This window comes from Diceros bicornis, chromosome 10 (assembly GCF_020826845.1).
Source record: "Diceros bicornis minor isolate mBicDic1 chromosome 10, mDicBic1.mat.cur, whole genome shotgun sequence".
In the NCBI taxonomy this organism is placed as follows: Eukaryota; Metazoa; Chordata; class Mammalia; order Perissodactyla; family Rhinocerotidae; genus Diceros; species Diceros bicornis.
In genome coordinates, this window is record NC_080749.1 from 78,745,710 (window position 1) to 78,773,400 (window position 27,691).

Below are 27,691 nucleotides of genomic sequence, written 5' to 3' on the forward strand. Positions count from 1 at the left end.
GATTTGCAACAGATGTTAGCTCAGGGCTAACCTTCCTCACGAAAAACAAAAAATAAAAATAGATAAAAATCAATGAAACCAAAAGATTTTCTTTCTTTGAAAACATCAATAAAACTGATAAACCTTTAGCTATACTAAGAAAAAAAAAAAAGACACAAATTACCAAAATCAGGAACGAAACAAGGGATATCACTACTAACTTTACAGATATTAAAAGGATTACAAGAGAATATTATGAACAACTTCATGCCAACAAATTAGACAGCTTAGATGAAATGACAAATTCCTAGAAAGACATAAATTACCAAAGCTGACTCATGAAGAAATAGAAAATCTGAACAGATCTATAACAAGTAAAGGAATGAATTATTACCTAAAAATCTTTCCACAAAGGCAAGTCCAGGCTCTGATGGCTTCACTGCCAAATTCTATCAAATATTTCTAAAAGAAGTAATACCAATCCTACACAAATGTTATGAAGACTGCCAGGAGTAATTAATGAAATATTTTCATTCATGAGATAAATCTTGAATCAAAGTAGGGAAGCTAATCTGGCCCATCAATGATGAAGAAAAGTTCCAAAATACTATTATCATACGACATTGTCATCAATATTGCTAATATTTCACCAAAAAAGTTTATTATTTACATGCTGGAGTTAAGGTTAGCCACTGCAGAATTCTTAACTGAGCTACTGAAAGTCTGAATAACAAGGTCTTACATAGCACTAACAAAACAAAAGCCAATTTGAGGCAGCCTTGGGCCTCGTCTCATCAGATATTTCCTCCAAGATCTGATTTACTCCTCCTCTCCTTAAACTTACACTAGTACGGAATTTCTCAAGAAGGTGTACAGTATATTGCTGGGAACTCCAGTCAGTTCAAGGATACCAATAACAAGGCTACAAAAAGATATAGAACCCAAATTACGAGAATTAGAAGAGTCTGAACTATCATGTAAAGCCTCGGTTCTCACATTTTACACAGAGGTTAAGTGACTCATGTGAAATCACAAAAACAGCCAGGGACTAGATCCTCCTTTAAATGTCTATCTTCCAGCATTTCTGTAAGAAAACCAGCTTGAACTTCCTTGTCGCCCTTCCCCCTCCAGGGTCAAGTTTATGATTGTGACAGAAGTACTGGCTTGATCAAATTCATTCCATACTTATTAAAGCACGTTCCTTGCCATACATTGAGGCAGCACTAAAACGAGTAAGAAATTGCCAGTGCCATCACGAATTTCAGTTCAGGAGAAAAGATAAGACAACCGCAAATACAAAAGTAGATCAACTATTAGAAAGAAAGTACAAAGTGCAAAGGAAGTTCAAAAAAGGAATGTGTTCACGTCAGTTGCAGTGACTCAGAAGGCTTCAGGGAAAGGGCAGTATTTGAGATAAGGCTTGAAACAGTAAGTAGGATCTTGACAGTAGAAAGTGAGGGAAGGACATCTCAAGAAGAGGAGAGACACATTGTGTCCAGTCTGACTAAGGCAGAGAGTTCAGTTGTTTGGAACCTGTCTCTGCCATGGTACAACTTACAAACATTCCCCACAGCACCTCCTCCCGTGGGGACCCCTGAAAAGCACAGATAAGACAGGCTGCCTGCCATATACGATTCCCAGTAACCCCACTCCCTCTCTCACTTCCAAGAATATATATCAGAATGCAAATAAGTGAGAATGATCTTATAATAACCTTCAATCTGCTTTAATTCTTAAGGAAAATAACTTGCTAACTTTAATATAGTTTTTAGTCAAAAAATGCTTACTACATAGCCCACAACAGATGGTAATAAAAGATTAAGAACCACCCACGTGATGGGAAGTAAAGTTGAAAAACATTGGTCTCGAGTACAAACCAAGGCATTTAAACAGTCAGGAGAAATGATTCAGGCTGCATTTGAGAAGATTACTCTGGAAGTATGGAGAATGGGATACCACAGTTAGGAAGTTATTGCACAAGTCCCAATTAATTAGGGGTAGTAGAGGCCTAAATCAAGATGATACTGGAAAAAGATGACGGAATTTAGAAATGTGTCAAACATAGAAGATAAGCTTTGGGAGGGCACATGTCTAACTTGTCACCTCTGTATCTCTAATGGTCTCTAGTTCAATAAATATTTGTTGAATGGATAAGTAAATAAATAAGATCTTGGTGGCAAGGCAGGATATTATACTCGTGGAGCCAGACTGCTTGGGTTTGAATCGAGCTCTTCCATTTACTAGCTTTATGACCTGGGGCAAGTTATTACACCTCTCTATGCCTCAGTTTTCCCATCTATGAAATGGGGCTAATAATAGTTTCTAGATTGTATGGTAGTTTTGAGGATTAAATGAGGTTAATATATAAAATGTTTAGAAGAATGTATGACACATATACCTGTTATATTAAAGTAGCTATTATTTTTATTAGTGAAACACGTTTTACAGAACCTCAGAAGGGAGAAAAACAGTTTTGTGGGAATAAGCACTAGTACTAAGTGTTTCTTGGGCATTCCAGTAGAGGTACCAGACAGTGTGGATTGGGAGCCTGGGAGAAACGATGGAACTGGATTTAGAGATCTGACTCTTTCTCCTCCCTTGGCTCCGCACTGCCTGATCAGCTCCCACCAGGCTCCAGTTCTTCCAACAGGGGGGTGGGGGAGGAGGGGTTCCTACCTCAGGACCTTCCCCCTGTTGATCCCTCAGCGTGGAAGTGCACAGAGCCTGGACTCAACAAATATTTGTTTAACGATTCAATAGATGAATTTGGAACTCTATTTTTTTTTCATGAGAAAGATTGGCCCTGAGCTAACACCTATTGCCAATCTTCCTCTTTTTGCTTGAGGAAGATCAGCCCTGAGATAACATCTGTGCCCATCTTCCTCTATTTTGTACATGGGATGCCACCACAGCATGGCTTAAAGAGCGGTGTGGAGATCCGCTCCTGGGGTTCCAAGCTCGTGAACCCAAGCAGAGCGAACCTAACCACTACGCCAGGAGGCCGGCCCCTGGAACTCTTTTAAAGGGAGATACAAGTTAAATCCCTGGGAATGTATGAGACTACCATGTAAGAAAGCATGAGGAAAGCAGAGGTGCGAGTACAGAAAAGAGGAGCCAGCAAATACAAAGGAGTATGGCGAGGTAACCAGGACAAGTGGGGTGAAGTTCTAAGATGGGGAACACCCTAAATGCTCAGAGGAGGCAAGGAAGGTGAAGAATGAAAGAATCACTGGATTTGGCAATAATTTGTGGAAAGAACTCTGAGAAAGTAATTTTCCATGAAGTTGGGAGGGGCAGGGGGCAGAGGTCAGATTGCTAGGGAAAATAAGTCAACTAATATAGACTAACTTGCCAAAATGTTTGATAAGAAAGAGAAGCAGGGTCCAGGGAAGGTGATTTTAGGGACAAACCCCATTTTTAGGGTTTCTCTGGTAGGAGGAGGGTAAGGAAGCAGATGGAGAAGTAAACAACTAAGGTACAAACAAGAAATAAAAATATGAGGCTAGATCCTGGAGACACCGGACATCTTGATTCGTAGTTGTATAATGTCCACAGTACTTTCCGCAAGAATTATGTTGTCCTCCCCCAGCTCTCTGATGATACATCCCCTAACTCGGTGGTTCTCAAAGTGTGGCCCCCAGACCAAGAGCACCAGTATCACTTGTTAGAAATGCACATTCTTGAGCCCCACATCGTCTCTGCGGGTGAGGCCCAGCAATGCGTGTTGTAACAAGTCCTCCAGGGGATTCTGATGCTCTTCAAGTCCCCACAACCACCACACTCAGGAGGGAACGACAGAGACCACGGAGGAGAGGTGGAGGGCAGAACTTCCTTCTGAACCCTCTACCTGGATGTCCCCCCTGAGGGGCACTGCACGACCCCACACAGCCAGCAGCGCAGAGGAATGCCGCCCCGCTTCGAACGTCGCCCGAGCGGGTTCTCCGGGCCGGCGTGCAGGCCAGGCGCATTCCCGGTTACCAAGCTCAGCCTCCGCCACGAAGGGCCAAGGGCCCAGCGCCCCCGCCCCGGGCCTTCGACTTCCGGCGCCAGAGGCGGGGTCGGTGGGGAAGGGACTCCGGGAGGACGTGTCCAACTTCCTCGACACCGGCGGGGGGTGATATTCGTCCATCCAACCCTTCCGTGCGCTGAGAGGCCAGATGGCGCGGCGGTGGAAGAAAGACAGGCCAGGCTAGGATGAGTTTCCGGGAAACTGGGCCCAATAAGGGAATGAGAAGACTCGAAAATCCCCCCTCCCTTTTCTCACTTCCCCGCCCCGAACCCCGAGGAGTGGAAGAGGCCGAGGCGCCAGTTCGCGAGCGGGAGGGCCCGGAGAGGAAATCTCGCGAGAGGAGGTGGCGGGGCGGGGTGACACCTCTTCCCTCCTCCTCCTCCTCGCGGTAGTTCCGGTTGCAGAGGAGACAGCGCCGCAGTTGCCGCCACATCGGGCATTTCTGGCTCTTTTCTCTTCGCCTTAAATTCGGTGAGGCGCGGCGCCCGCTCGTCCCGGGCCGAGGGCGCGGCCCCTCGTCGCCGGGTGGAGGGCGAGGGCGGCGGCAGGCCCTGGGCGGCCCGGCTCGGGCGGGCCCGGGCGGAGGCCCCGCATGAGGCCGGGCCGCTCCGGCGCCTGGACTCGAGGGCCGGGGCCGCCTGAGCGGGGGGCCGGCGCAGGCGGGAGGGGCCGGGGAGCGCCGGGCGCGGGGCGGACGCGGTGCCGAGGCGGCCCCCTCGGGCCGCCCGGCCTGGGTAACAAAGCGGCCGCCGCCTCTGTTGGTGATGTACGCGTGGGGTTCCGGCGGGCGGGGCGGGGGCCGCCACCACCGCCGCGCCGCCGCCGCTCTTGCGCTGAGGGCGGGCGGATGTACGGGCCGGAGGGGCCCCGGGCGCGGAGCGCCTCGGCGCCTGTGGCCCGCTCATCGCGGCGGCCGCCGGCCCCCGGGTCAGTGGAGAAGGGGGGCGGCCCCGACGCGCCCCGCCGTGGCCCAGGGGTCCTGGCGGGGACGGGAGGCACGTGCCCGGGGAGGCTCGGTCGTAGGTGCGGGGCGCGGGCGCGCCCTCGGCTCCCTGCAGGTGGGGCGGTGCGCGGCCGCTGCGGTCCCGGCACGGCTGCAGGGGAGCGGGGTGCGCCTTTTGACAGTGTCCTAGAACAGACAGCCGCGTCCTGGACACCTCCTGACTGTGGTGGTGATCGCCGTTAGCCTTCGGAGGGCCTCAGAAGCAGCGGGAGATGTAGGCGAGTTTAAAGAGGAACGAGGAGGAGACCGAACAATTCCGTTTATGATGGGTGGTTTGCCACCAGTCGCTGTAGCGCTGTCAAGTCATTTAAAAGTGGTTCTCACATTACATCTTTAGAGGGTGTTTTGAGGGAGAAATGTAGGTTTTGAAGTTACATTTAGGTTACGCCGAGGTAATTCTTTGTGCCTGCCCCAGGTATACTGCCGGACTGGAAGTGTGCTCTGTTTGATGTATATGGGGTAGACCAGGGCTTGACGCTTTGGTTTTAAAATGAATGTTATGGCACTGATATTTTTAAGACCTTATTTTTCTTTTCATAGGGTGTCTTTTATGAATAATCAAAAGCAGCAAAAGCCAACGCTATCAGGCCAGCGTTTTAAAACCAGAAAAAGAGGTAAATATTTATGTTATAATAATATCTTTTTGAAATCGCTAGAATAACTTTATATTTTGGTTCCTCTGGCAGAGTATTTGCTGAGTACTAAAACCTTAGGAGAAAATGCCAGAAGGGAACTTGCCATTTCAGATATACCCTTAAATTTTTCTAGCGTTTTTCAGAACTTTTGGTTTTTTGATATCAATATATATATCTCTAAGAAGGTTAGTGGATGGTTTTTTGACTATAAAGATAAAGCAGCAAAGTACAGCCTCCATTTTCACTAGCTAAATTTCATTTAAGCACACTTTTGCTTGAGGGAAAAGGATAATTTATAAAAGAAGAGCTCCTAATGTAATCAGTAACTTCACCTGAACTTTGTGATGATTTGTGAGAGAGAAAGAAGACTTTACCTATGGAAGTTAATTATGGAACAGAGTTCACATTGTAATATTTTTTGAAATTAAGTGTTTCTTACAGACTTAGTAAGAAAGGTAATAGAAGTGTATTAACTACTTCTGTGTATTTGTGGGTACTTAGATAAATACTGAATTCGTAGTAAGACACTGAGCTAGTGAGACAAAGTGAAATGAGATGTGGTCTCATATATTTGTATTGAGCTTAATATTTTCCCAAAAACTTTTCAGTGTTATTGTTCAAAAGCACATTTTGACCTTATATTACAGAAGATTTTGGGGAAAGAGAGAGGTGGGTTAACAGTAGGGTATAAACTGTTTTTTTACCTTGAGTAACAGACACTTTGAGATAATATGTCACAGAATCTTTTGTAATCTCTAATCATAGTGTGTCCGCTTGTAGTGGGAGACCCAAGAGTGATTTGACTAGTCTATGCAGATTCATTTGGATTTAAGCCAGCAACTCTTATCAAGAGGAGGAACAGAAATTAAAAACCAGGGCAGTCCAGCAGTAATGGGGGAGTCTGTGTTGTCTTGAGTTTGTGGATTACTGGTATCACCTTTGTGTAAATATAGTATCAAGTAATTTTGTTATTGTTGTTAGCATCAGGAAGAGATGTCATTTCCCCAGTTCCAGATTGAGGTCACTTATGCCCTCCTAGTTCTTGATGATTGGGTCCTGGGTAGGGTGAACAACCATCCCAGTTTGCCTGGGACTGAAGAGGGCTCACAGGGAGGAGTTGGTCTAGGAGCACACCCTAGTGCTGTGTGAAAATTAAAATAGCAGCTAACCTAGATAGAGAAATCAAACCCTATCATGGGGTGTGTGATAGCAGCTCAGTAAAGGCTAGGTATGTACCCAGGGCACTGTTCTGAGTGCTTTCTGTTTTATTTATATCAGTTAATACTCACAGCAACTTCATGAGATAGGTACTACTCTAATCACCACTTGACGGTGGGGAAATTCAGGCATGAAGAATGAGGCTAGTTGTTCAAATTCAGACAGTTCAGGAAGTCATGATCAGGATTTGAATCAGGCGGCCTGACGCCAGAGCCCTTGCTCTTTAACTATACACAATATAGTTTCTTGATTACCTAATCCTCTGACCTTCAATCTCCCTTTTGAATTATGGGAACAAAAAGATCTACCTCACAAGGTGGTTATAAGGTTTAAAGCAAGGCGTCTGCTACGGATAATTGTCAGATATTGGATACTCAATAAACATACTTATTTTAAAGATTACCTTAATAAGTACTAAGTGAGTGATTTAAAAAAAAAAAACATAGAAAGTGTTATGGGCATTTAAAGAAGAATCAAGAGCTCCAGCGTTTGGACAAAATTTCACTCAGGAATAAAATTTACCTGAGATTTAGAGGATGTCCTAACTTCCAGAAAAGCCCAGAGGTAATGGGAGAGCATTCCAGTTAGAAATGGTCTCCTGGCAGTAGGAACACACTAGCTCAGTTCGCTCACTTATGAGACTTGTGTGAAAAAATAGTGGGAGGAAAGCCACACAATTTTTGTGACGAGGCAGTCCTGCCTTGCATTTGCCGAGGGGAAACTGCATTTTCAGAGGATGTGCGTTTAGTCTCCTATTGTGTTTGCTTGTGTTGCAGGTCTTGGGTAATCTAGCTTGTGTTTGTTTTTTCCAGCTGTTGAAATAAATGAAATTGTGTTGAATTCAGTTAACTTATTTGGTAGCGACAGCTTCATAAGGTGGTGGTTTCATGGCAATTTGGTAAGCCTTTTAAAACTAAATCTTTTGGGATTTTCCTCCCAGATGAAAAAGAGAGGTTTGACCCTACTCAGTTTCAAGACTGTATTATTCAAGGCTTAACTGAAACTGGTACTGATTTGGAAGCAGTAGCAAAGTTTCTTGATGCTTCTGGAGCAAAACTTGATTACCGCCGATATGCAGAAACACTCTTTGACATTCTGGTGGCTGGCGGAATGCTGGGTAAGTGTCTGGGTTTTGTGGGAAGTGTGACGTATGGAGATTATGTAGAATCCAGAATATGAACTATTTGACAAACCTACCAAATTGGGGTGGCTTTATTTTTGTTTTTTTACCCCGTTAGGATTTTTCCATTTTTTTCCTCCTAGATCATAGTAAGTTAGCAGATTGCCTTGCTCTGTTTAGCTTTATAATTGTAAACTGTTACAGAACCATAACATTTGGGGGTGACTTTTCTTTCTGATTCCTAAGTCTCTACAATATCCCCAATCAGCGATTTTTCCAACCTGTGTTTGAACACTCCCAGTTAATGAATAAACCCTTATCTCTTGTGTTTTACAAAATGCTTCTTCTATATACCTGAAAACTCTAATCCTACATTCTTCAATACATTAGCCACTAGCCACATGTGGCTATCTATCATTGGGAATGTGGCTAGTCCAAACTGAGATGTACTGTAAGTGTAAAATACACTTTGGATTTTAAAGACTTAATATAAAAAAGAATGTAAGACATCTCAATAATATTTTGAATACTGAAATGTTAAAATCAATATTTTTGACATATTGGATTAAATTAATTTCACCCTTTATTTTTAATATGGCTACTAGAAGATTTGAAATTACATTATGTGGCTCACATTATATTTCTGTTGCACAGTGCTGCTCTAACTTCTGCCTCCACACACAACAGCTCAGGATGTCTTAATAGAGTGTGCTACTTAGTTATATATCTTCAAGTGATGATAGTTATATAATTTCCATAGCTCTTTACAATATTTCAGAAGTTTTCACAGTAGTATTGTATTGACTTTCCCAGCCAAGCTGATAGAATCAGAACTCCATTTGTATACATGCAGAATGGAAACTTAGAAAGGCTTCAGTGACTTGCACGCAAACAATTCCTCAGTAGTGGAACCAGGAACTTATGTTTATACATTCTAATGCTTAGTCAAATGAGTGTTTCTTTCATTGTATTACCGGTTTGTAGTAAGAAATATAAAAGATACCTATTTTCTATTTATAGTCCTGCTGTCAATAAGCCTGTTTTTAAAATCTTTTTTTTTTTTGCTGAGGAAGACTCGCCCTGAGCTAACATCTATTGCCAATCCTCTTCATTTTTTCTTTTTTTTTTTTCTTTTCCCTTTTTCTCCCCAAAGCACCAGTAGATAGTTGTATGTCATAGTTGCACATCCTTCTAGTGGCTGTATGTGGGACCCCCGCCTCAGCGTGGCCAGACAAGCAGTGCATTGGTGCGCTCCTGGATCCGAACCCGGGCTGCCAGTAGCGGAGCACGTTCACTTAACTGCTAAGCCACGGGGCCGGCCCCTAAAATAATTTTTAAAACATTTACTAAGGAGGTTTTTTCTTAAAATTTTTCAGAGAGAATAGTAAGAATGAATTTATGATCTGTTACCCAACTTCAGCAATTATTAACAATCTCACTCTGTGTTCCCTCTGACTGTATCCCCCTCCCCTGTATTTTAAAATATATATCAGATATCATTTTATCCATAAATATTTATGAATGTATCTAAAAGGTAAAAACTGTAATTTGTGGGTTTTTATAGCCCAACTTCTATGGAAGCTTGAAGGGTTGTTTGCTGTATGGAAAGTCACACATCAAAAACCGGCTCTGAACATCACCACTTGAGTGAAAGACTTGACACTATTGAATGGTTAATGCAATGAGTTTCATTGGGTTATTTTATCTATTCATATAAATTGTTTCACTTTATTCACACATATTGAACCAATCAGCTATGTTCTACTGAGAAATTGACTTTGCTTTCAGATCATCTCTTAGAATTTTTATCACTTTATTTCATGATGAGAATCCTTACAGAAAGTAAGGTTGAAATGATTATTAGTTGTAAATGAAAGTCACTGCAAATTTTTTGTAAATATGCCTTAGCTCCAGGTGGTACACTGGCAGATGACGTGATGCGTACAGATGTCTGTGTGTTCGCAGCACAGGAAGACCTAGAGACCATGCAAGCGTTTGCTCAGGTAGGTGAAACTTTACATAATTATTTCAGTTAGCTACTAAGTTATCCATCTGATTAATGTCTAAGGAATAGTCTAGTTTTAAGAGGTTGCAGGTAGAAGATTGAAGGAATTTGAAGTGAAGGTTCAATATTGTTCTGTTGAACATTGTTCTCAGTATTCTGAGATACTGTTCTTGGTGCAATATGATGAATTGGAAACTTCAGATGTGTTAAGGAAAACAAAGTAGAAAAAGATTGAATTAGCTCTCCTTTTCACATTTGTTCCTCTGGAATTAATCCATTTTTAAGACAAACATTAAACTGAAAGGAAAATCAGTTCCCTGTCGTGATCTCTGTCATTGATTTACTCTTCATATAACTTTTTAAAGGTGAATTGGTTATAGGCAGATTAGCTTATCGATCAAAATCTCATTGAAAGGTTTCATCATAGTTGTGTTTATATTACTGTAAGCAAAGAATTCAAGTGCATCTAACCTAGAGAATGTTACCTATGTCATTAGGAAAATAGAACTATATTCTGTGATCTTATTCTGTTGATATCCTACAAATGGGTAAGTGACTTGTATTTGAGCAATAATTTGTCCTTGCTTTAATATTTGGCAATAAGAATCTGTTGCAGGGTGGCTATTAAAGTGCTAACAGCATTGGTATATTGTAGGGTTTGGGAGTTGACAGACTCTTCCCCAGCTGGTGTAAACGGCTTGTAAACTTTCTCTCCAGCAGAAGGTTCACTTCTTTGCTGTTCTAGACATACTGTGGGAGAGACCTCAATGGCCCAGACCTAATTTGTTAGGAATCTGGCATCTGTATGTAAGAAGTCATCATCAAATTCCTTTACTATTCTTCATAGGTTTTTAACAAGTTAATCAGGCGCTACAAATATCTGGAGAAAGGGTTTGAAGATGAAGTTAAAAAGGTATGAGGAGCAGTAAGCTTTGTGGAAAACGAAAGTTGGGGTCAAAGAGGGGAATGCCAAATCCTGATTCTGCCACAGATTTGAGATAATTTTACATATTTAGATAGGCTGTCTTTGAAATATGATTTTGGGGTATATTGTTTAGTGTAATTTGCTGTACACTGTTTCTTAGTTCTGTGTCCAAACAAGTGGCAAAAGGCTAAAAATCAAAGTAGAGTTGGTTCAAAAGATAGAGGGTAGAGGATCAGAGCTAAACACACTGAGAAAAAGAAAGCATGCTTGCTATTTGAGTCTATATGTAGTTATTCTACATATAGGTGCGCAGGAAATCTGGTAATTTTAATAGCAACATTTATCAAGTACTGGACCCTCTTCTAATTATTAACTCACTTAAAATTCACAAAAACCCTGAGGCAAGTTTTATTATCCACATTTACATATGAGGAAACTGAGGCACAGAGGTTAGGTAACTTGCCCCAAGTGAATATTATAACTGAGATATAAGCTTGGATGGTTAGACCCCAGACCCCACACTTGTAACCAATATAGTATGTTTTACTACTTCTCTTTATATAATACAATTGCTCTTTTAACCCTCAACTGTTTGCTTTTATAGCTGCTGCTGTTCTTAAAGGGTTTTTCAGAGTCGGAGAGGAATAAGCTGGCTATGTTGACTGGTGTTCTTCTGGCTAATGGAACACTTAATGCATCCATTCTTAATAGCCTTTATAATGAGAATTTGGTCAAAGAAGGTAATCAACCTTTAGTAAAGTTATTTGGCTGAGGGTGGAGTAGATAAGAGCATGAAAGATGAACTGATATAAAAGGGTATAGATGATGTAGATTTGACTTGTGTAATAGTCTTAGTTGTTTTTTTTTTTTTTTTTTAAGATTTTATTTATTTATTTTTTTTCCCCCCAAAGCCCCAGAAATAGTTGTATGTCATAGCTGCACATCCTTCTAGTTGCTGTATGTGGGACGCGGCCTCAGCATGGCCAGAGAAGCAGTGCGTCGGTTAGCGCTCAGGATCCGAACCCCGGGCTGCCAGCAGCAGAGCACGCGCACTTAACCGCTAAGCCACGGGGCCGGCCCTAGTCTTAGTTTTTTAACTATTCTTAAATTTAATAGTTTCATTCAAATTCACTAGACATTTAATGGATACCTTTGGTATCCAGAGTTAATGGCTTTTTTTAGGCATATAGCAAATACCCAGGCTCTAGACAAAATGATTATAAAGTAGAAAAAGAATTGTGGTGGAAACCCAGAAAGAGATCAGTTCCAATTTGGAGACTTGGGGACATCTTTAATAGAGAAAGTGACATTGGGGAAACGTAAGGCTGAAAAGGAAAATAAATTCCCTATTGTAATTTCCATAGTTAAGTTATTCTGTACAGGAGTAAAACTTTTTTTTTTAACTACTTAGAGTACTGAGTACTTAATGTGCCTTATTTTAATTCTCACAACAACCCCATCAAGTGTAAGAATTGCTGCCCTCATTTTACACATTAGAAAACAGTTCAAGTAACTTGACTAAGAGTATACAACTAGGAAATGGTAGAAAAAAGAAATTGGAGTGAAATGGTAAGCAGTGGCTGAGGGAAGTTTAGAGTTAAGTTGGGGCTAAAGTGAGTAATGAGTGAGTGTGGTTGAACTGTGGAGGGAGGACATGGGGAGATACAAGTAGATGAAGTCCTGGAAGGTGCTTCTGTTAAGTAAGCTCTTTCATTCTACAGGGGTTTCAGCAGCTTTTGCTGTAAAGCTCTTTAAATCGTGGATAAATGAAAAAGATATAAATGCAGTGGCTGCAAGTCTTCGGAAAGTCAGCATGGATAACAGACTGATGGTTTGTAACTTTTTTCATTCTTCCTTCCCATTCTGGCCAATACTTGAGGAAAGCGTAATAAGGGAACTTTTTCATTTTTAATCTGTGAAAGGAGGGAAAGTGTTTTTCTTAATCTGATTTAACTAGATTAAATTCTCCTTTCAGGAACTTTTTCCTGCCAATAAACAAAGCGTCGAACACTTCACGAAGTATTTTACTGAGGCAGGCTTGAAAGAGCTTTCAGAATATGTTCGGAATCAGCAGACCATAGGAGCTCGTAAGGAACTCCAGAAAGAGCTGCAGGAACAGATGTCCCGTGGTGATCCGTTTAAGGATGTAGGATGTTTTTGTTTATCATCTTTATATGACTAAGTTTCTGGCAAAGAAATTTTTTATTCATTTGAGAAACTTTTAAAGTTAAAGTGTTTCACCAGAGTAGGTTTTAATTTGTAGCTGTGGGTATGCTGGGATTTCGCCTCAGTCTTTTTCATGCTCAGTGACTTACTTGTGCCCAGAAATTATAACACTTGGGGATTTTGTAGGGTGCAAGCCAATGGACTGACCTTTGATTTCCATCTCAATCCTTTCCTAGCTAGTTTGCCTATGTGTAAATCAAGTTTGAACTAGAGTTCCATCCCTTTCAGTTCTCAAAGTTCTCTGATTACGTGTGGTATACATGTGGTCATTGTCAGTTGCATGAAAAAGTGTTCTTATGCTTTTGTAAAAGGTCTAAGTTTGATGTCTGTAGTATGTACATATCAAAACTGATTTCTGTTACTAAATTTATATTCTTTTGCAGATAATTTTGTATGTCAAGGAGGAGATGAAAAAAAACAACATCCCAGAACCTGTTGTCATCGGAATAGTCTGGTCTAGTGTAATGAGCACAGTGGAATGGAACAAAAAAGAGGAGCTTGTAGCAGAGCAAGCCATCAAGCACTTGAAGGTATTGTTAGAACTGTACCTTGACAAAACATTCTTCTTCTTTTAAGTGGGGATAAGTGAATTGTCGCTGTACTTTTTCTAAGAGGATTTATCACATCCTGTGGTTCCCAGGGATAACCCACCAATAAGTCAACAAAGAACATGTTAACTACTGTTGGTGACTTTTCAAAAGTCTGACTTGGGCCTCTGTTTCACAGGTTAAAAACAAACAAATGTTTAAAAGTAGCTTAAGTCTGCAATTTGGTGTTTGCTTTTGAGGAAATATTGGAAAATAGGAGCATTCTTTTTTTTCTCTCTAAAATATTAACATTGTATTGACAGTTATCTGAAATCCTTGGTGCAGTATTGCTTTTTTGACTTAGATGCTTATTCGAGTTTTCTGCTTTACTTTTTTCCCCCCTCAATTTTCACTAAACAGAATATAATTCACAGTGATTGTAAAAAAAATTAGTTACATTCTGTGTTTAAGAATTTTGTAATGGGTGGTCATTGTAATGAATAAATCTTTTCTCCCCTCCCTTTAAAAGCAATACAGCCCTCTACTTGCTGCCTTTACTACTCAAGGTCAGTCTGAGCTGACTCTGTTACTGAAGATTCAGGAGTACTGCTATGACAACATTCATTTCATGAAAGCCTTCCAGAAAATAGTGGTGCTTTTTTATAAAGGTAATTTAAATTTTGAATTTTGTGAGTACATTTAATAAAAATCCTAGAACACTCAAAATAATTCCAGTGAGTAGTTGTCATAACATTGGCTCCTTAAAATGTTGTACTCTAATCACAGGACTGAGTTGTCTCTGATTGAATTGGGTGGTTTTTTGTGCATTAATATCAAAACATATCTAAATCTTAAGTTACAATCTAAGGCCTTCTTGATGTAGCCTCAGACTTCGCCTCCTATACTCAACCAGCTCCTCCCCAGACACACTCTTCACATCTCTGTAGTCTTGGGCCCGTGAAAAGTCGACTTCCCTTCAGCTGCCCCACTACCCGATGTGGACTTGCACTTGTCTTTCAAGACCAGTTCAGAGTGCTTCTGGAGAACTCCCTGTTTCAGTTATTGTTCCCTTTTTTGTGGTCGAAGTTTCAGAAAGTTGATCTCAAGTGGTTAACAAAGATAAGACCTCTGTTGGAATAGAGCCCATTGCAGTATTTAATGTACTATCATTGGTGATAACGATTTTTTTTTATTGTTCTGTATCAGACCAGCCTTGATCCTAGTAAGTGTACTTTGTGTGCACATGTATAATTTCTAGCACCTAGTTTTCATGAATGATTTTGTTGGTTCCTATATTATAAACTTAGAGGTCTACCCCCCTCCCCAGAATTACTACTATTTTTTTTTTTAGGAATATGGTAATGAACTCCTGAGTGCCCATGCTTCAGTGATTATCAGTTTGTGGTTAGGTTTTTTGAAAGTGTATGTACCCCCACTTACTTACTCCCACTCAGATTCTTTAGAAAGAAAATCCTAGAAATCTTCATTTAATTCTTAATTTTTCCAGTATGGATCTGTAAAGTACATGGACTTTTTTTCCTTTTTAACAAAACCACAGTACTGTTTTCAAACCTAAAAAAATTAACAAATTATCCATCAAATATCGCTGATCATTTATCACAAGGTTTCTCAGCCTTGGTACTACTGATATTTTGGGCCAGATAACTCTTGGAGGTGACTATCTGTGCATTGCAGAGTGGGTAACAGCTTCCGTGACACCTGCCCAGCAGGTGCCAGTGGCACCTCTTCCCAGTGAAACAACGAAGAAGGTCTCTATAAACATCATCAGGTGTCCCCACGAGGTAAATTTGCCTTCAACTGAGAGAATCACTGGTTTAATAAGTTTTGTTCCTAGTTGTAGGTTCATATGTTGGCAATAAATTGATAAAAAGTTTCTTAATGTAGGGCTCTTGTTTCATCTTTTCTATTTTTCTTTAAAAATTAATTTGTTGAAGAAACTAGTTGAGAGAGTTTTGAATACAGATTTATTTTTACTTAACCTTTCAGTGGGATTTTTTTGTCGTGTAGGTATTTGCACCTTAGGCGGGTTCTAACTCTGCCTGAGTTAGAGGAGTATCTGAAGACTCCCTGAATGTAATGGTCGCTCTCTTCTTTATAGCTGAAGTCCTGAGTGAGGAGCCCATTCTGAAGTGGTATAAAGATGCACATGTTGCAAAGGGGAAAAGTGTCTTCCTTGAGCAAATGAAAAAGTTTGTAGAGTGGCTCAAAAATGCTGAAGAAGGTAAGTCTTTGCCTTTGTGCCATTTGTTTGGTAAAGCCTGAGAACTAATTTTAATGTGATCATAGAATGTGTCCACACATGCTGCCTTCTTTCATTCAGATACCATTTTGTACCTGAAGTACAGGTTTTTGTTTGTTTATGATAGACCTGAAAATCCTCATTTACTTTAAGGCAAGGGAGGAGAACTAAAATTTAATTAATGAAGTATTTTGATGGTTCAGCCATAATATTAAACATTCTTAGGAAGAAAATTGGAGTTTTTGAGAATATTTAATAAATATTTATAAATTTCGAGAATTACAAGTGAATACTTTTGAATATCCCCCTCATTTAAGTAGGACATTATTAATAAAATTCCTTAACTATAATAAAAAGCATCAAAGTTATAAATGGGAACTTTTGCTTTCTGATATTATATAATGCTTGACTGCATTTTTCCCCTTTTCTAGAATCTGAGTCTGAAGCTGAAGAAGGTGACTGAATATTGAAACTACACCCTCAGTAAAGCAAACAGGAGTTGTAGATAAATTGTCATGTCTCATGTGTCCTGGTTCTTACATCTTCCTACCTCCCTATATCAAGCATGATATAAGGGCTTTCATGGCAAATTTTATTTTAACTGTTTCTATAGTTACTGGAAATGTTGGGTTTAGTTTCTAAAACCATGTTTTAAGTAGCTACAGGAGCTATAGATTTGAATCTAATGTTGCATTAGTCTTTTCAGTTATCTTCTACCTCCTGTATTTTCTACTGTAATAATGTAATTTAAGCCTTCCACAATGAACACTTCACTTTATTCCCTGGGTTTTCTATATAAACAGTTTTCAAGATATGATTTGGTTAAAAATAATTTGTTATAAAAATTCTGTTTGCAAATTAAACTGTAAAAAAAAGTATCCAAAGTCTCAAAAAACAATGATTTGTGTGATAATTTGGTATGCCCAGAGCCCTGCTCATCAGTGGAAATCTCATAGACAGTAATTGAGTTCATTAACATGAATCGTGAGTATTTGGACCATTGCTTGCATGTTAATATTTTGTTGCATTTTTAACCCCAGATGTCCTTGAGCTCAATTGTTTGCTGTCTGATTTTCATTCCTTAGTGAAGCCATGGAGAACAAGCTTGAAAGTGAGGTCTTTTGGGAAATGGTATGCGGCAGAGGTGGTGGGAAGAAGAAAGTTGAGCTTTTGCCCATTGAGAAACTTCTGCATTCACTTTGTATCTTTCTGGGCAAAACAAATGGATATTCTTTTCATCCAACCATTTTCAAATGTACCTTGGAAAAGCCTGTCATTTAAAGTATTTTGCACTTGTCATACACTTAGACTGATAGGAAAGGACTCATACAGTATTGTGAGTAAAGGAAATGACTGTACTATAACGAGTGAATTGTTGAAAATGTTAAGTGGTCAGCGTGTTCTAGTTGGGACTCTAAATATAACTCATATTTCCTGTTGGCATAGAGTATTTGTCGTAAAGAATGAAGTGCAGCGATAATGATATATTCATATATCCCAGCTTCATTCTCTTAACATATTCACTTATGACGCAAGCATTTGGCTACTAACATAAACCTAGTTGCCATTTTTTTTTTGATTGCCATGAGCCAAATATCTCTTCTAGACAATTGATCCATTTATTTGAATGGCTGCTCTTTCATTTTCGTCTTTCTTTTCTTGCTGCTACCCATCTATATATGTAGTCATTAGAAAACAAAATGTGGCCACACTTTTTGGTGGAAAGACTTCATGTTAAAAGTGAACATTTTGAAAGTTTTTTTGATTGGTGAAAGAAACTAGCTTGGAATAAAGCCACTGGAGACTCAGTGGAAATTGCCCCTTTCAAAGGTGCCATTCTTGTGAGCCAAGAATTTGGTGTTTAAAAATTCATCTTGAGGAATAACGTGTAATATAATTTGCAATAAAGGTATAGTAACCTTATGAAGAAGAGCATTATAACTGGTATCATTGTGAATGGGGTGAAATTGTTAAATGAATAACTTTGATAAAGTTTTCATGCACAGGCAAAATGTATTCACTAGGTTTCTACATAGTGATCTGCTTTTACTTTGTAATTTGTAGTCCTCAAAAGACTTTTTTAAAAAATAAAGTCCATCCTTACACTTAGGTTACCTAGGTCAGTCTTCTTTTTTAATTTTTTATTCTTTTGTAAATTCCATATTAATACTTAGTGGTAACTGTATGTTATGTGTTCAGACATCTCTACTGTGTAAGCATTAAATAATTGCTCTTTTCATCCTTATGACTCCCAAACTGTAAACACCTACGCATAATTCTGATGTAGTGGAAACTACGTTAACATTTCTACAACCAAATCATCGCATGTTCCTGCCGTACAAAGTGTACCCTGTGTTATTATATACTGTGTATAGTGAAAGAGTGTGTAGTCTTCCGGAACTACATTATGATCTTTGATCACAGAGTTTTTTTCTTCATAATGACAAAGTAGTGTTTACTTACTACAATGTTACAGTAAATGGAAAAGTCATCTGTGACAGTATAGTATAAAGAAAGGGAATGCTTTCTAAAAGGACTTTGCAGATTTTCATTTAGAATTTTAAGTGGTAATTATGAAACTCAGCTGCCAGTGCCAGCCTATGGCCTCAAATATGTAATTCTTAATATAGATGTTAAAATTGTACTTGTAATTATGATTGGATAAATGTTAATTGATTTTCCTAACGTGGTGTCAGTTTCTATGGATAAGTCTTCTCTTAGATGCCATAATTAAATGTGTGTATAGAGCTGATCATAAGTTTCTTAATCTTAATTATTCTGAGAGTATTGTCCTAGAGATACTTATTGTTCTGTTCTTATGAAAACTCCAGATACCAAAAATGCCACAGGATCTTTTGACGTAGCATAATGACGGTGGTGAGAGGAAATGCCTGTGACTGAGAGATTTACTTCTGCTTCAGTGTTTCTCAAAGCTGTTTCTCATTATCAACCCCCCCAAGAAGCCTTTCTAGACTTTTTTCTAATAGCACCCCAATAAATTTTAATATCGTAGATATGCTGTATATATATCATATCTGCTTTATACACGAAAAGAGTAAGAATTTCTTTGATCCCACTTGGGGGTGATATTGCCCCCATTGAGAATGCGTGCCCTAATATATCTCTTTTTTAAAGAGTAAGAGACCTAGTGATAGACATTTGCATTGGCAGGCATATCTTTATGCATATCATATCCTGAAGCAGTATTGTTTTCTGCCAGCCTCACTCGAAAATAGAGGGAATTTGTTTTCTGCCAATCACCATCTTTTTTATTTTTATTTTTTGCTGAGGAAGATTGTCCCTGAGCTAACATCTGTGCTAGTCTTCCTCTATTTTGTATGTGGGTCACTGCCACAGCATGGCCGATGAGTGGTGTAGGTCTGCTTCCGGGATCTGAACATGCGAACCCACATCGCTGAAGTGGAGCGCGCTGAACTTAACCACTAGGCCATGGGGCTGCCCCCCCAATCACCGTCTTTTAACAGTTGTGTTTTACATCCTGGCGCACCATAGGCATCACACAAGTCATTTCCGATTGGCTTTGGAAGTCTTAACAGATTCTTATTTGATTGTAAATGTAGCATAAATAGCATCATTTGGGTTCCTTTTAATCTATAAAAATCAAAATCCTAGGTGAATGATTTATTTTAATTAAAGTTCTTGGGGGCTGGCCCCATGGCTTAGTGGTTAAGTGTGCATGCTCTGTTACTGGCAGCCCGGGTTCGGATCCCAGATGTGCACCGACGCACCGCTTCTCCGGCCATGCTGAGGCCGCGTCCCACATACAGCAACTAGAAGGATGTGCAGCTATGACATACAACTAGCTACCGGGGCTTTGGGGAAAAAAAGGAGGAGGATTGGCAGTAGATGTTAGCTCAGAGCTGGTCTTCCTCAGCAAAAAAAAGAATTAGTATGGATGTTAGCTCAGGGCTGATCTTCCTCAAAAAAAAAAAAAGTTCTTGGGCATAACACTTTGATAAATGGTATTGAAATTCTACTGATGAATCTCTACTATCATACTCAAGGAGGCTGCTTGCAGAAACTGATAGAACTATTGGTTGGCTTCAGATGTAACAGATGCCAAAGTTTTAGTGTACATTATTGCTTAGACTACTGAATTATGTTTGCAAAAATTTTCCTTGGATGCTATTTACAGGTGCCATGTAAAATAGATTAATAAGCATTTCTGTGAGAATTATGGTAAATTGTCGTGCTATGATTTTTCATATAAAGTATTAGTCCTCTAGTATTGCTATCAAGTATTTCTCTTCACCAGCCTACTGAGGCCTGAAGGTTTAAAATGTTATTAAGAAATAAAAAGTTTTTCAGTAGGCTTTATTTAAGTGGAATCTAGAAGATGTGATAAGTACTTTTGACTTCAAAATAATGAATTTATAATTGGTTTCTGTCTAAATACCTAAATTGCAGTGGGTTTGTACCTAAACACAGTCTTATGCATAATTGTATGAAACTTAGTGTGAATCAGAAAGGCTTCCCAACTCCCTTTCCTTCCCACTTTTTTCCCTATTTAACTATGGGCAGTTAGAAGCTGTATCTATTCTAATCATTTTAATTTTCCAGTGCTCTTATAATCCTTTTATCCTTATGCTAGTATTATAGTCTCACCTCTCGAGGAATTGGAAAGAGGATGAAGGTGCGTTACAAGTGCGCTCAGTCACTGTCAGTTTAGTAACTCTTAATAAGAGCCGCAGTTAAAAGCTCAGCCACTTGTGGTGCCTCCTCTGGTGCCCTAGAGGAGACAGTGGTCAAACTCAGCAGAATCCTTTGCTTTGTAGACTTGATGCAGAGGGACCAATATCTTGCTACAATATGATATAATTAGCATGTTGATGGTCGTATTCGTGCAGGTTTGGGAACTGCATTAAATGTGTATAATGAATTTGGGGTGCTACAAAGTTGTCAAATATAATTGAGCTCTTCCATTTCAGGGAATTTCCAGTCAGTGTAACGTTTTTAAAATATCTAAGGACAAAACTAGTTTAACCCATTTTTTAAAGCTGAAATCCTGAAGGCTGTGCTTAAAAGCTGACTTATGAGGTAAACCTGTTGGGGAAATAAGTGACCATTTTTAGACTGAAGCATCCACTACATTCTCTATCATCTTAAGAATAAAATATGTCCTCTGTAAATACACCTCATTTCCATTCTAGTTAGGAGTAATGGATCCCGACATGGCAAACGGTTGAAGAACGGAGAAAACTGGATAGCTGATAAGCCAGATAGGTGTTGGCACTCTGAACAACCTCAAGTTACAGCCATCCAAGCCAGTAATTACATTGCTGCATTTTTGTGTGTTTAACTGTGAAATTTGCTTCGTCTGTACCCTTGAAATTGAATAAAATTTCATGAGACTCCTTGTTAATGTGAAGAGAAAAGCGATGACTGTTGCATTAGTTGTTGTATGCTAGTAACCTTCAGCTGCTGGGGTTGGTTAAGGCTCAGTGCTTGTCCTGGTCCTCTCCGTTTGCCTCAGTGTTTTAAGGCCTGTGCCTCCAGAATTTTTCTCCAGACTACTTTTGCTTTTGTTTGGTTTACATGTACTTCAAACTCATATTCAAACGTGTGTGTGCAAAAAATGCTAGTGTTTCACTTCTACCCTCTCCAGAAAGCTTCAGGTCCCTTCCCTTTCAGCTCTCACATTTAACGATTGAGTCTTGTCCATTCCAACTCCAAAATAACTTCTCTCCAGTGCCACCACCCTAATTCAGGCTGCCAGCCTCTATTAACACAACTGCTAAGGGAGTATTTTTATTTGTTTTATTTATTTATTTATTGCTGAGGAAGATCTGCCCTGAGCTAACATCTGTGCCAATCTTCCTCTATTTTGTATGTGAGTCGCCACCACAGCATGGCTGACAAGTGGTATAGGTCCTCCCTGGGATCCGAACTGACAGACCTGGGTGGCTGAAGTGGAGTGTACAGTGCATGCCTACCTGAAACATAGTCTTGGAGAAAGATATCTCATCCATATACTAGCTGTGTGATTGAGCAAATAATTCAAACTCTGAACCTTGTTTTCTATGTCTATAAGAATTACAATATCGAATGAGGCCCATCTCACGGAGTAGTTGAGAAGTTTACAATGAAATGATCTACTTAGTAAAGGTAGTTAACTACCTGTCACATAATAATCTCTCAATGAACAGTGGCTATTCACGTTTGTTTGCCAAGGATGTGTTCCTGGGAGAGCAAAGAGCTACTGACACTGCCAAAGCCCTGGATACAGGTGTCTTGTTTGATTTGAACTGGTAGAAGGTAATGGAAGTCCAGACATGCCGACAACCATCACCATGATGCCTGATTTAGCAATTACAGAACAAGACATAAGATGATAACTCAAATCCTCATGGCCCAGTAGTAAGAGTGGAAGTCATGTTTTGTGTGAGTGTGGTCAAGCATTCAGAGTCAATGTCATCCCAAAACGCCATTTTAATAACAAACGTTAATAAACCCGCAAAGACGAAGAGAGTTAATGGCAGATGAAAAATAGCCAGCTGTTAGAAGGAAAGCAGATAGATGACCAACTGGCTCGGTTTTAGCTTCTGTTCTAAGCCCTTGTGGTACAGCAGAGAGCTGACGAAGAACGAGTCTTGATATTGCAGGACCCAGCAAAGTCTCAGGAGTTGGCACCAGTTTCTTCTGAGGGTGAAAGTAAGGAGTAGAGCTGAAAACAGATGAGTTTATTGGTGTCTTTAAGAGGAGTAGGCACCTCTATCCTCTCCCCTTAACTTATACTGCCATGTGAGTCCCCTTCCACAAATTCAGCAGAAAACAAAGTTTACCATCTGGAGAAGTTGGGGAAAAAAGATGGGGGCTATAGACTGGTCGACACAAGACACAGGTGAGAGTAAGAACACAGTATTAAAATTAGAAAGAAAACAATAATAAAATGGGCAGATCCCTAGCACTGTACACTTGTGTGGCAGAGACTAACAGTGGTCCCCAACATTTATTCCCTGATTTTTTTCTTACAGTCCCCAACTTTTAGCTGGACACATGACTGTTCAAAAAACATCTCCCAGCCTCCCTTGTAAGTGTGGCCATATGATTAAGCTCTAGATGGTAGCGATAGATGGATGGTGGTATGGGCTATTTCTGGTGCCCTTAAAGGAGGACACCATGCCTTCTTCCTTGCCTTTCTCCTTCCTACTAGCTGGGAAATGGGCGTGATGACGACTTGAAACAGGATTCCTAAAGCATGATGATGAAGAAACTTTTGCTGAGAATTGCAGAGCAACAAAATAGAGCTTGAGTTCCTAACACAAACATTCAGCATTTGATCCCTGGGCAACCTACATCTGGACTTCTTTCAGATGATAAAGTAAATATCTTTTTTTTTATTTTAGTTATTTTATTTACCTATTACATGCAGCTGATATAATCCTGAATGGTTATTTAGAAATATAAAAAGAAATAGCAAAAGAAACAGCCAAAACAGACTGAAGAAGGAGAAAATCTGAATAGACCAATCATCATAGGGAAAAAATCAAGTGGTAGTGTGCTGATTATCAAGCTATTATCTATTTCTCAGCTTCAAACACACCCTTTTGTCCTATGTGATGCTGGAGCTGGAACTCTGCAGACTACATTTCTTACATGTCATCTGGTTCCCAGTTAGGCTTTTCCCACAAGAGCGTCCAGAGGAAGACGATGAAGGAGGAAGAAGGACTTGCTCCTTCCTGTTTGCTTCCTGTTCCTGTCAGTGTCACCACAGCAATGGTCCCTCACCCTGGTAGTGGCACTTGGTTCCAGTTTGTAGTTTTCCCACACAACCAGAATCGGGCTTATCATGGTCACTCTCAAACTACCAGCACCCGCCAGCTGGCATTGCTCTCTCAAAGGTTTGCCCCCAGCTCTGGGAGGTTCATTCTCTGAGTTCAAGGCTGAAGTAGCAGCCAACTCAGGGCCCCTCCTCAAGCTAAATTCCAGCTCTTTGGGTTCTCTTCCTAACCTTTAAATTTTAATAATCCTAACATCTTCCTTTTTTACTCCCAGCCATAGACATGGTTGCTGCTTCTTGCAATTACTACCTCTGTAATATATCAGGATCCCCTTTTTGCCTTTTCAACTCTCTAGTTCCTGCTTTAAAATACTTTATATTAAATCTCTCTGTTAAAACAATTAGATTTTTTTTGTCCCCTTACTGGAAAGAATTGGTACCAGGAGTGGTTGTAGAAAACAGTCTCTGAAAGAGGTTCTCTGGGGTTTGGTTTGTACTTGAATACACTGCTGAGCTTTTTGCCAGCGGGAAGTGGAATTCTAGGAATCCATCGCATGGAATAGCATCAAATAGTTAATCAAATTATTGATGAAGTGCTTAATAAATGAAGTAAGGGTTTGGGAGGCCAAGAGTCTGCTGCATTTGACCATTATTGCAGTAATGATTACTACAAAGACCGTGGCTTGGAATGGTTGTGTCTGAATGCATGAGACACCATGGAGGCCAGAGGCAATGAGATGATACATTCAAAGTATTAAAAGAAACAGAATGCCAACCAAGAATTCTATATCCAACAAAACTATCTTCAAAAATGAAGGAAAAATTAAGACATTCCTAGAAAAACAAAAACTGAGAAAATTTATCACTAGCAGATCTGCCCTACAAGAAACACTAAAGGGAGTTCTTCAGGCTGAAATGAAAGGACACTAGACAGTAACTCAAACCCATATGAAGAAATAAAGAGCACTGGTAAAGATCACTACATAGGTGAATATAAAAGATAGTGTAAGCATATTTTTTCTTTGTAATTCTTTTTTCTCTCCTATCTGATTTAAAATACAAGTATATAAAGCAATAATGCTAAAACTGTGTTGATGGACTTATAATGTGTAATGATGCAATTTGTGTGACAATAATAGCACAAAGAAGGAGGAATGGAGCAGAGCTATGTAGGAACAAAGTTTTTGCATGCTATTATTAGGTTGATGTTATTCAAAACTAGATTATTATAAATTTTATTATTTTTTTGAGGAAAATCAGCCCTGTGCTAACATCTGCCAATCCTCCTCTTTTTTTGCTGAGGAAGACTGGCCCTGGGGTAACATCCGTGCCCATCTTCCTCCACTTTATACGGGATGCCGCCACAGCATGGCTTGCCAAGCAGTGCGTCAGTGCACACCCGGGATCCGAACCTGTGAACCCCGGGCTGCTGCAGCGGAGCGCGAGCACTTAACCACTTGCACCACCAGGCCGGCCCTAGATTATTATAAATTAAGATGCTAATGATAATGCCAGGGCAGCCACTAAGAAAATAATTCAGAAATTATAGAATTAAAATGGTACCACAGACAATATCTAACACAAAAGAAGGCAGTAGTGGAACAAAAAAAGACAAAAGATATTTAGAAAATGAGTAGCAAAATGGCAGACATACCTTGTCAGTACTTACATTGTCAGTAATTACATTAAATGTAAATGTATTAAACACTCCAATCAAAACACAAAGATTGGCAGATTTTTTTTAATGATCTACAAGAAATACACTTTTGATTCAGAGACACAAATAGGCTGAAAGTAAAAAGATGGAAAAAGATATACCATGCAAATAGTAACCAAAACTGGAGGGGCTATACTAATAGCAGAAAAGTAGGCTTTAAGACAAATAGTGTTAGTAGAGACAAAGAAAGACAATTTTTAAACATGGGATTGGGGATAGGGATCGATATGGAGAACAATATTCCTGGAAGAGGGAACAGCATGGCAAAGGGCTGGAAAGAAAGAGAACTTGGTTTAATTTTTTCAGACCTAGTGTATTTTTTAGGTGTATAATTCACTGGTTTTAGCTTATTCACAAAATTTTGCAACCATCCCCACTACCTAATTCCAGGACATTTCATCATCCCCAGAAGAAACTCCATACCCATTAGCAGTCACTCGCCACCTCCCCTTCCCATCAGCCTCTACCAACCACTAATCTACTTTCTATCTCCATGGATTTGCCTATTCTGGACATTTCATATAAATAGAATCATACAATATGTGGCCTTTTGTGTCTGGTTTCTTTCACTTAGCATAATATTTTCAAGGTTCATCCATGTTATACCATGCATCAGTACTTCATTCCTTTTTATAGAAGGCCAAATATTCCATTGTATGGGTATACCCACATTTTGTTTATCCATTCTTCAGTTGATGGACATGTGGGATGATTCCACTTTTTGGCTATTATGAATAATAACGCTATGAACATCTGTGTACAATGTTTTGTGTGGACATATGTTTTCATTTCTCTTGGGAATGTACCTAGGATGAAATTGCTGGATCATATGGTAACTCTACATTTAACTTTTTGAGGAAGGACCTAACTGTCTTCCAGAGTGGCTGCACCATCTTTACATTCCCAGTAGCAAATTTCTCCACATCCTTATCAGCACTTATTATTGTCTGCCTATTTTATTATAGCCATCCTAGTGGGTGTGAAGTGTTATCTCATTTTGGTTTTTATTTGCATTTCCCTAATAAGTAATGATGTTGCATATCTTTTCATGTGCTTATTGGACATTCGTATATCTTCCTTGGAGAAATGTCTATTCAAATCTTTTGCCCATTCTTTTTTTTGTGTGTGTGTGAGAAGATCAGCCCTGAGCTAACATCCATGCCAATCCTCCTCTTTTTCCTGAGGAAGGCTGGCCCTGGGCTAACATCTGTTCCCATCTCCCTCCACTTTATATGGGACGCCACCACAGCATGGCCTGACAAGCGATGCGTCCGTGTACACCTGGGATCCGAACCTGGGCTGCCAGCAGCGGAGTACACACACTTAACCGCTACACCATGGGGCCGGCCCCTCTTCTGCCCATTCTTAAATTGGGTTATTTGTCTTTTTATCAGTGAGTTACAAGGTTTCTTTACATATTCTGGATACAAGGACATTATTCCCTTATCATATATATGGTTCACAAATATTTTATTTCGGTCTGTGGGTTTTCTTTTCACTTTTTTGATGCTGTCCTTTGAAGCAAAAAAGTTTTATATTTGTATGAAGTCCCACTTATCTATTTTTTCTTTTATCCCTTGTTCTTTTGTTGTCATATCAAAGTAACCATTGCCTAATCCAAGTTCATGAAGATTTACTCCTATGTTTTCTTCTATGAGTATTATAGTTTTAGCTCTGACATTTAGATATATGATCCATTTTGAGTTAGTTTTTACATATGGTGTGAAGTAGGGATTCAACCTCATTCTTTTGCATGTGGATATCCAGTTGTCTTAGCAACATTTCTTGAAAAGACTATTCTCTCCCCTTTGAATTGTCTTGGCACCCTTGTCAAAAATCAATTGCCGGGGCCGGCCCGGTGGCGCAGTGGTTAAGTGAGCATGCTCCGCTGCAGCGGCCTGGGGTTCGCAGGTTCGGATCCCAGGCGTACACCAACGCACCGCTTGCTAAGCCATGCTGTGGTGGCGTCCCATATAAAGTAGAGGAGGATGGGCATGGATGTTACCCAGGGCCAGTCTTCCTCAAGAAAAAAAGGGGAGGATTGGCATCGGATGTTAGCTCAGGGCTAGTCCTCCTCACACACACACACACAAAATCAATTGCCCAATTTCTGGATTTTCAGTTCTACTGTATCGATCTATATGTTTATCCTTATGACAGTACCACATAGTCTGGATTATCACCGTAGCTTTGTAGTATGTTTTGAAATTGAGAAGTGTGAGTCCTCCAACTCTTTTACGATCTCTTTTAAGGTCATCTTGGCTATTTTGGGTTCCTTATATTCCTATGTGAATTTTAGGATTAGCATATTCATTTCTACAAAAAC

General features: G+C 39.9%; 1 protein-coding gene across 2 annotated transcripts; it reads left to right on the top strand.

The window, feature by feature from the left end:
- The first annotated feature begins 4,355 nt into the window (after positions 1 to 4,355).
- Positions 4,356 to 21,290, top strand: BZW1 (basic leucine zipper and W2 domains 1). Of its 2 annotated transcripts, XM_058549554.1 has the most exons (12): positions 4,356 to 4,459; positions 5,532 to 5,605; positions 7,785 to 7,961; positions 9,873 to 9,967; positions 10,817 to 10,882; positions 11,499 to 11,634; positions 12,616 to 12,725; positions 12,870 to 13,040; positions 13,504 to 13,650; positions 14,177 to 14,315; positions 15,767 to 15,889; positions 16,339 to 21,290. In XM_058549554.1, the coding sequence occupies exons 2-12, from the start codon at positions 5,542 to 5,544 to the stop codon at positions 16,368 to 16,370; spliced, it is 1,260 nt and encodes a 419-aa protein (XP_058405537.1). In that variant the 5' UTR covers positions 4,356 to 4,459; positions 5,532 to 5,541; the 3' UTR covers positions 16,371 to 21,290. The 2 variants fall into 2 exon arrangements, with proteins under 2 accessions (XP_058405537.1, XP_058405538.1); XM_058549555.1 differs by lacking the exons at positions 4,356 to 4,459; positions 5,532 to 5,605; positions 9,873 to 9,967 and having other exon boundaries at positions 7,884 to 7,967.
- The last annotated feature ends 6,401 nt before the right edge of the window (positions 21,291 to 27,691 follow it).

Bases quoted from the DNA above. Each gene is read 5' to 3' on its own strand.
- BZW1 (XM_058549554.1), top strand. From the start codon at position 5,542: ATGAATAATCAAAAGCAGCAAAAGCCAACGCTATCAGGCCAGCGTTTT. The intron at 13,041-13,503 runs GTAGGATGTTTT...ATTCTTTTGCAG, and splicing joins GTGGTGATCCGTTTAAGGAT to ATAATTTTGTATGTCAAGGA. The intron at 14,316-15,766 runs GTAATTTAAATT...TCTTCTTTATAG, and splicing joins AGTGGTGCTTTTTTATAAAG to CTGAAGTCCTGAGTGAGGAG.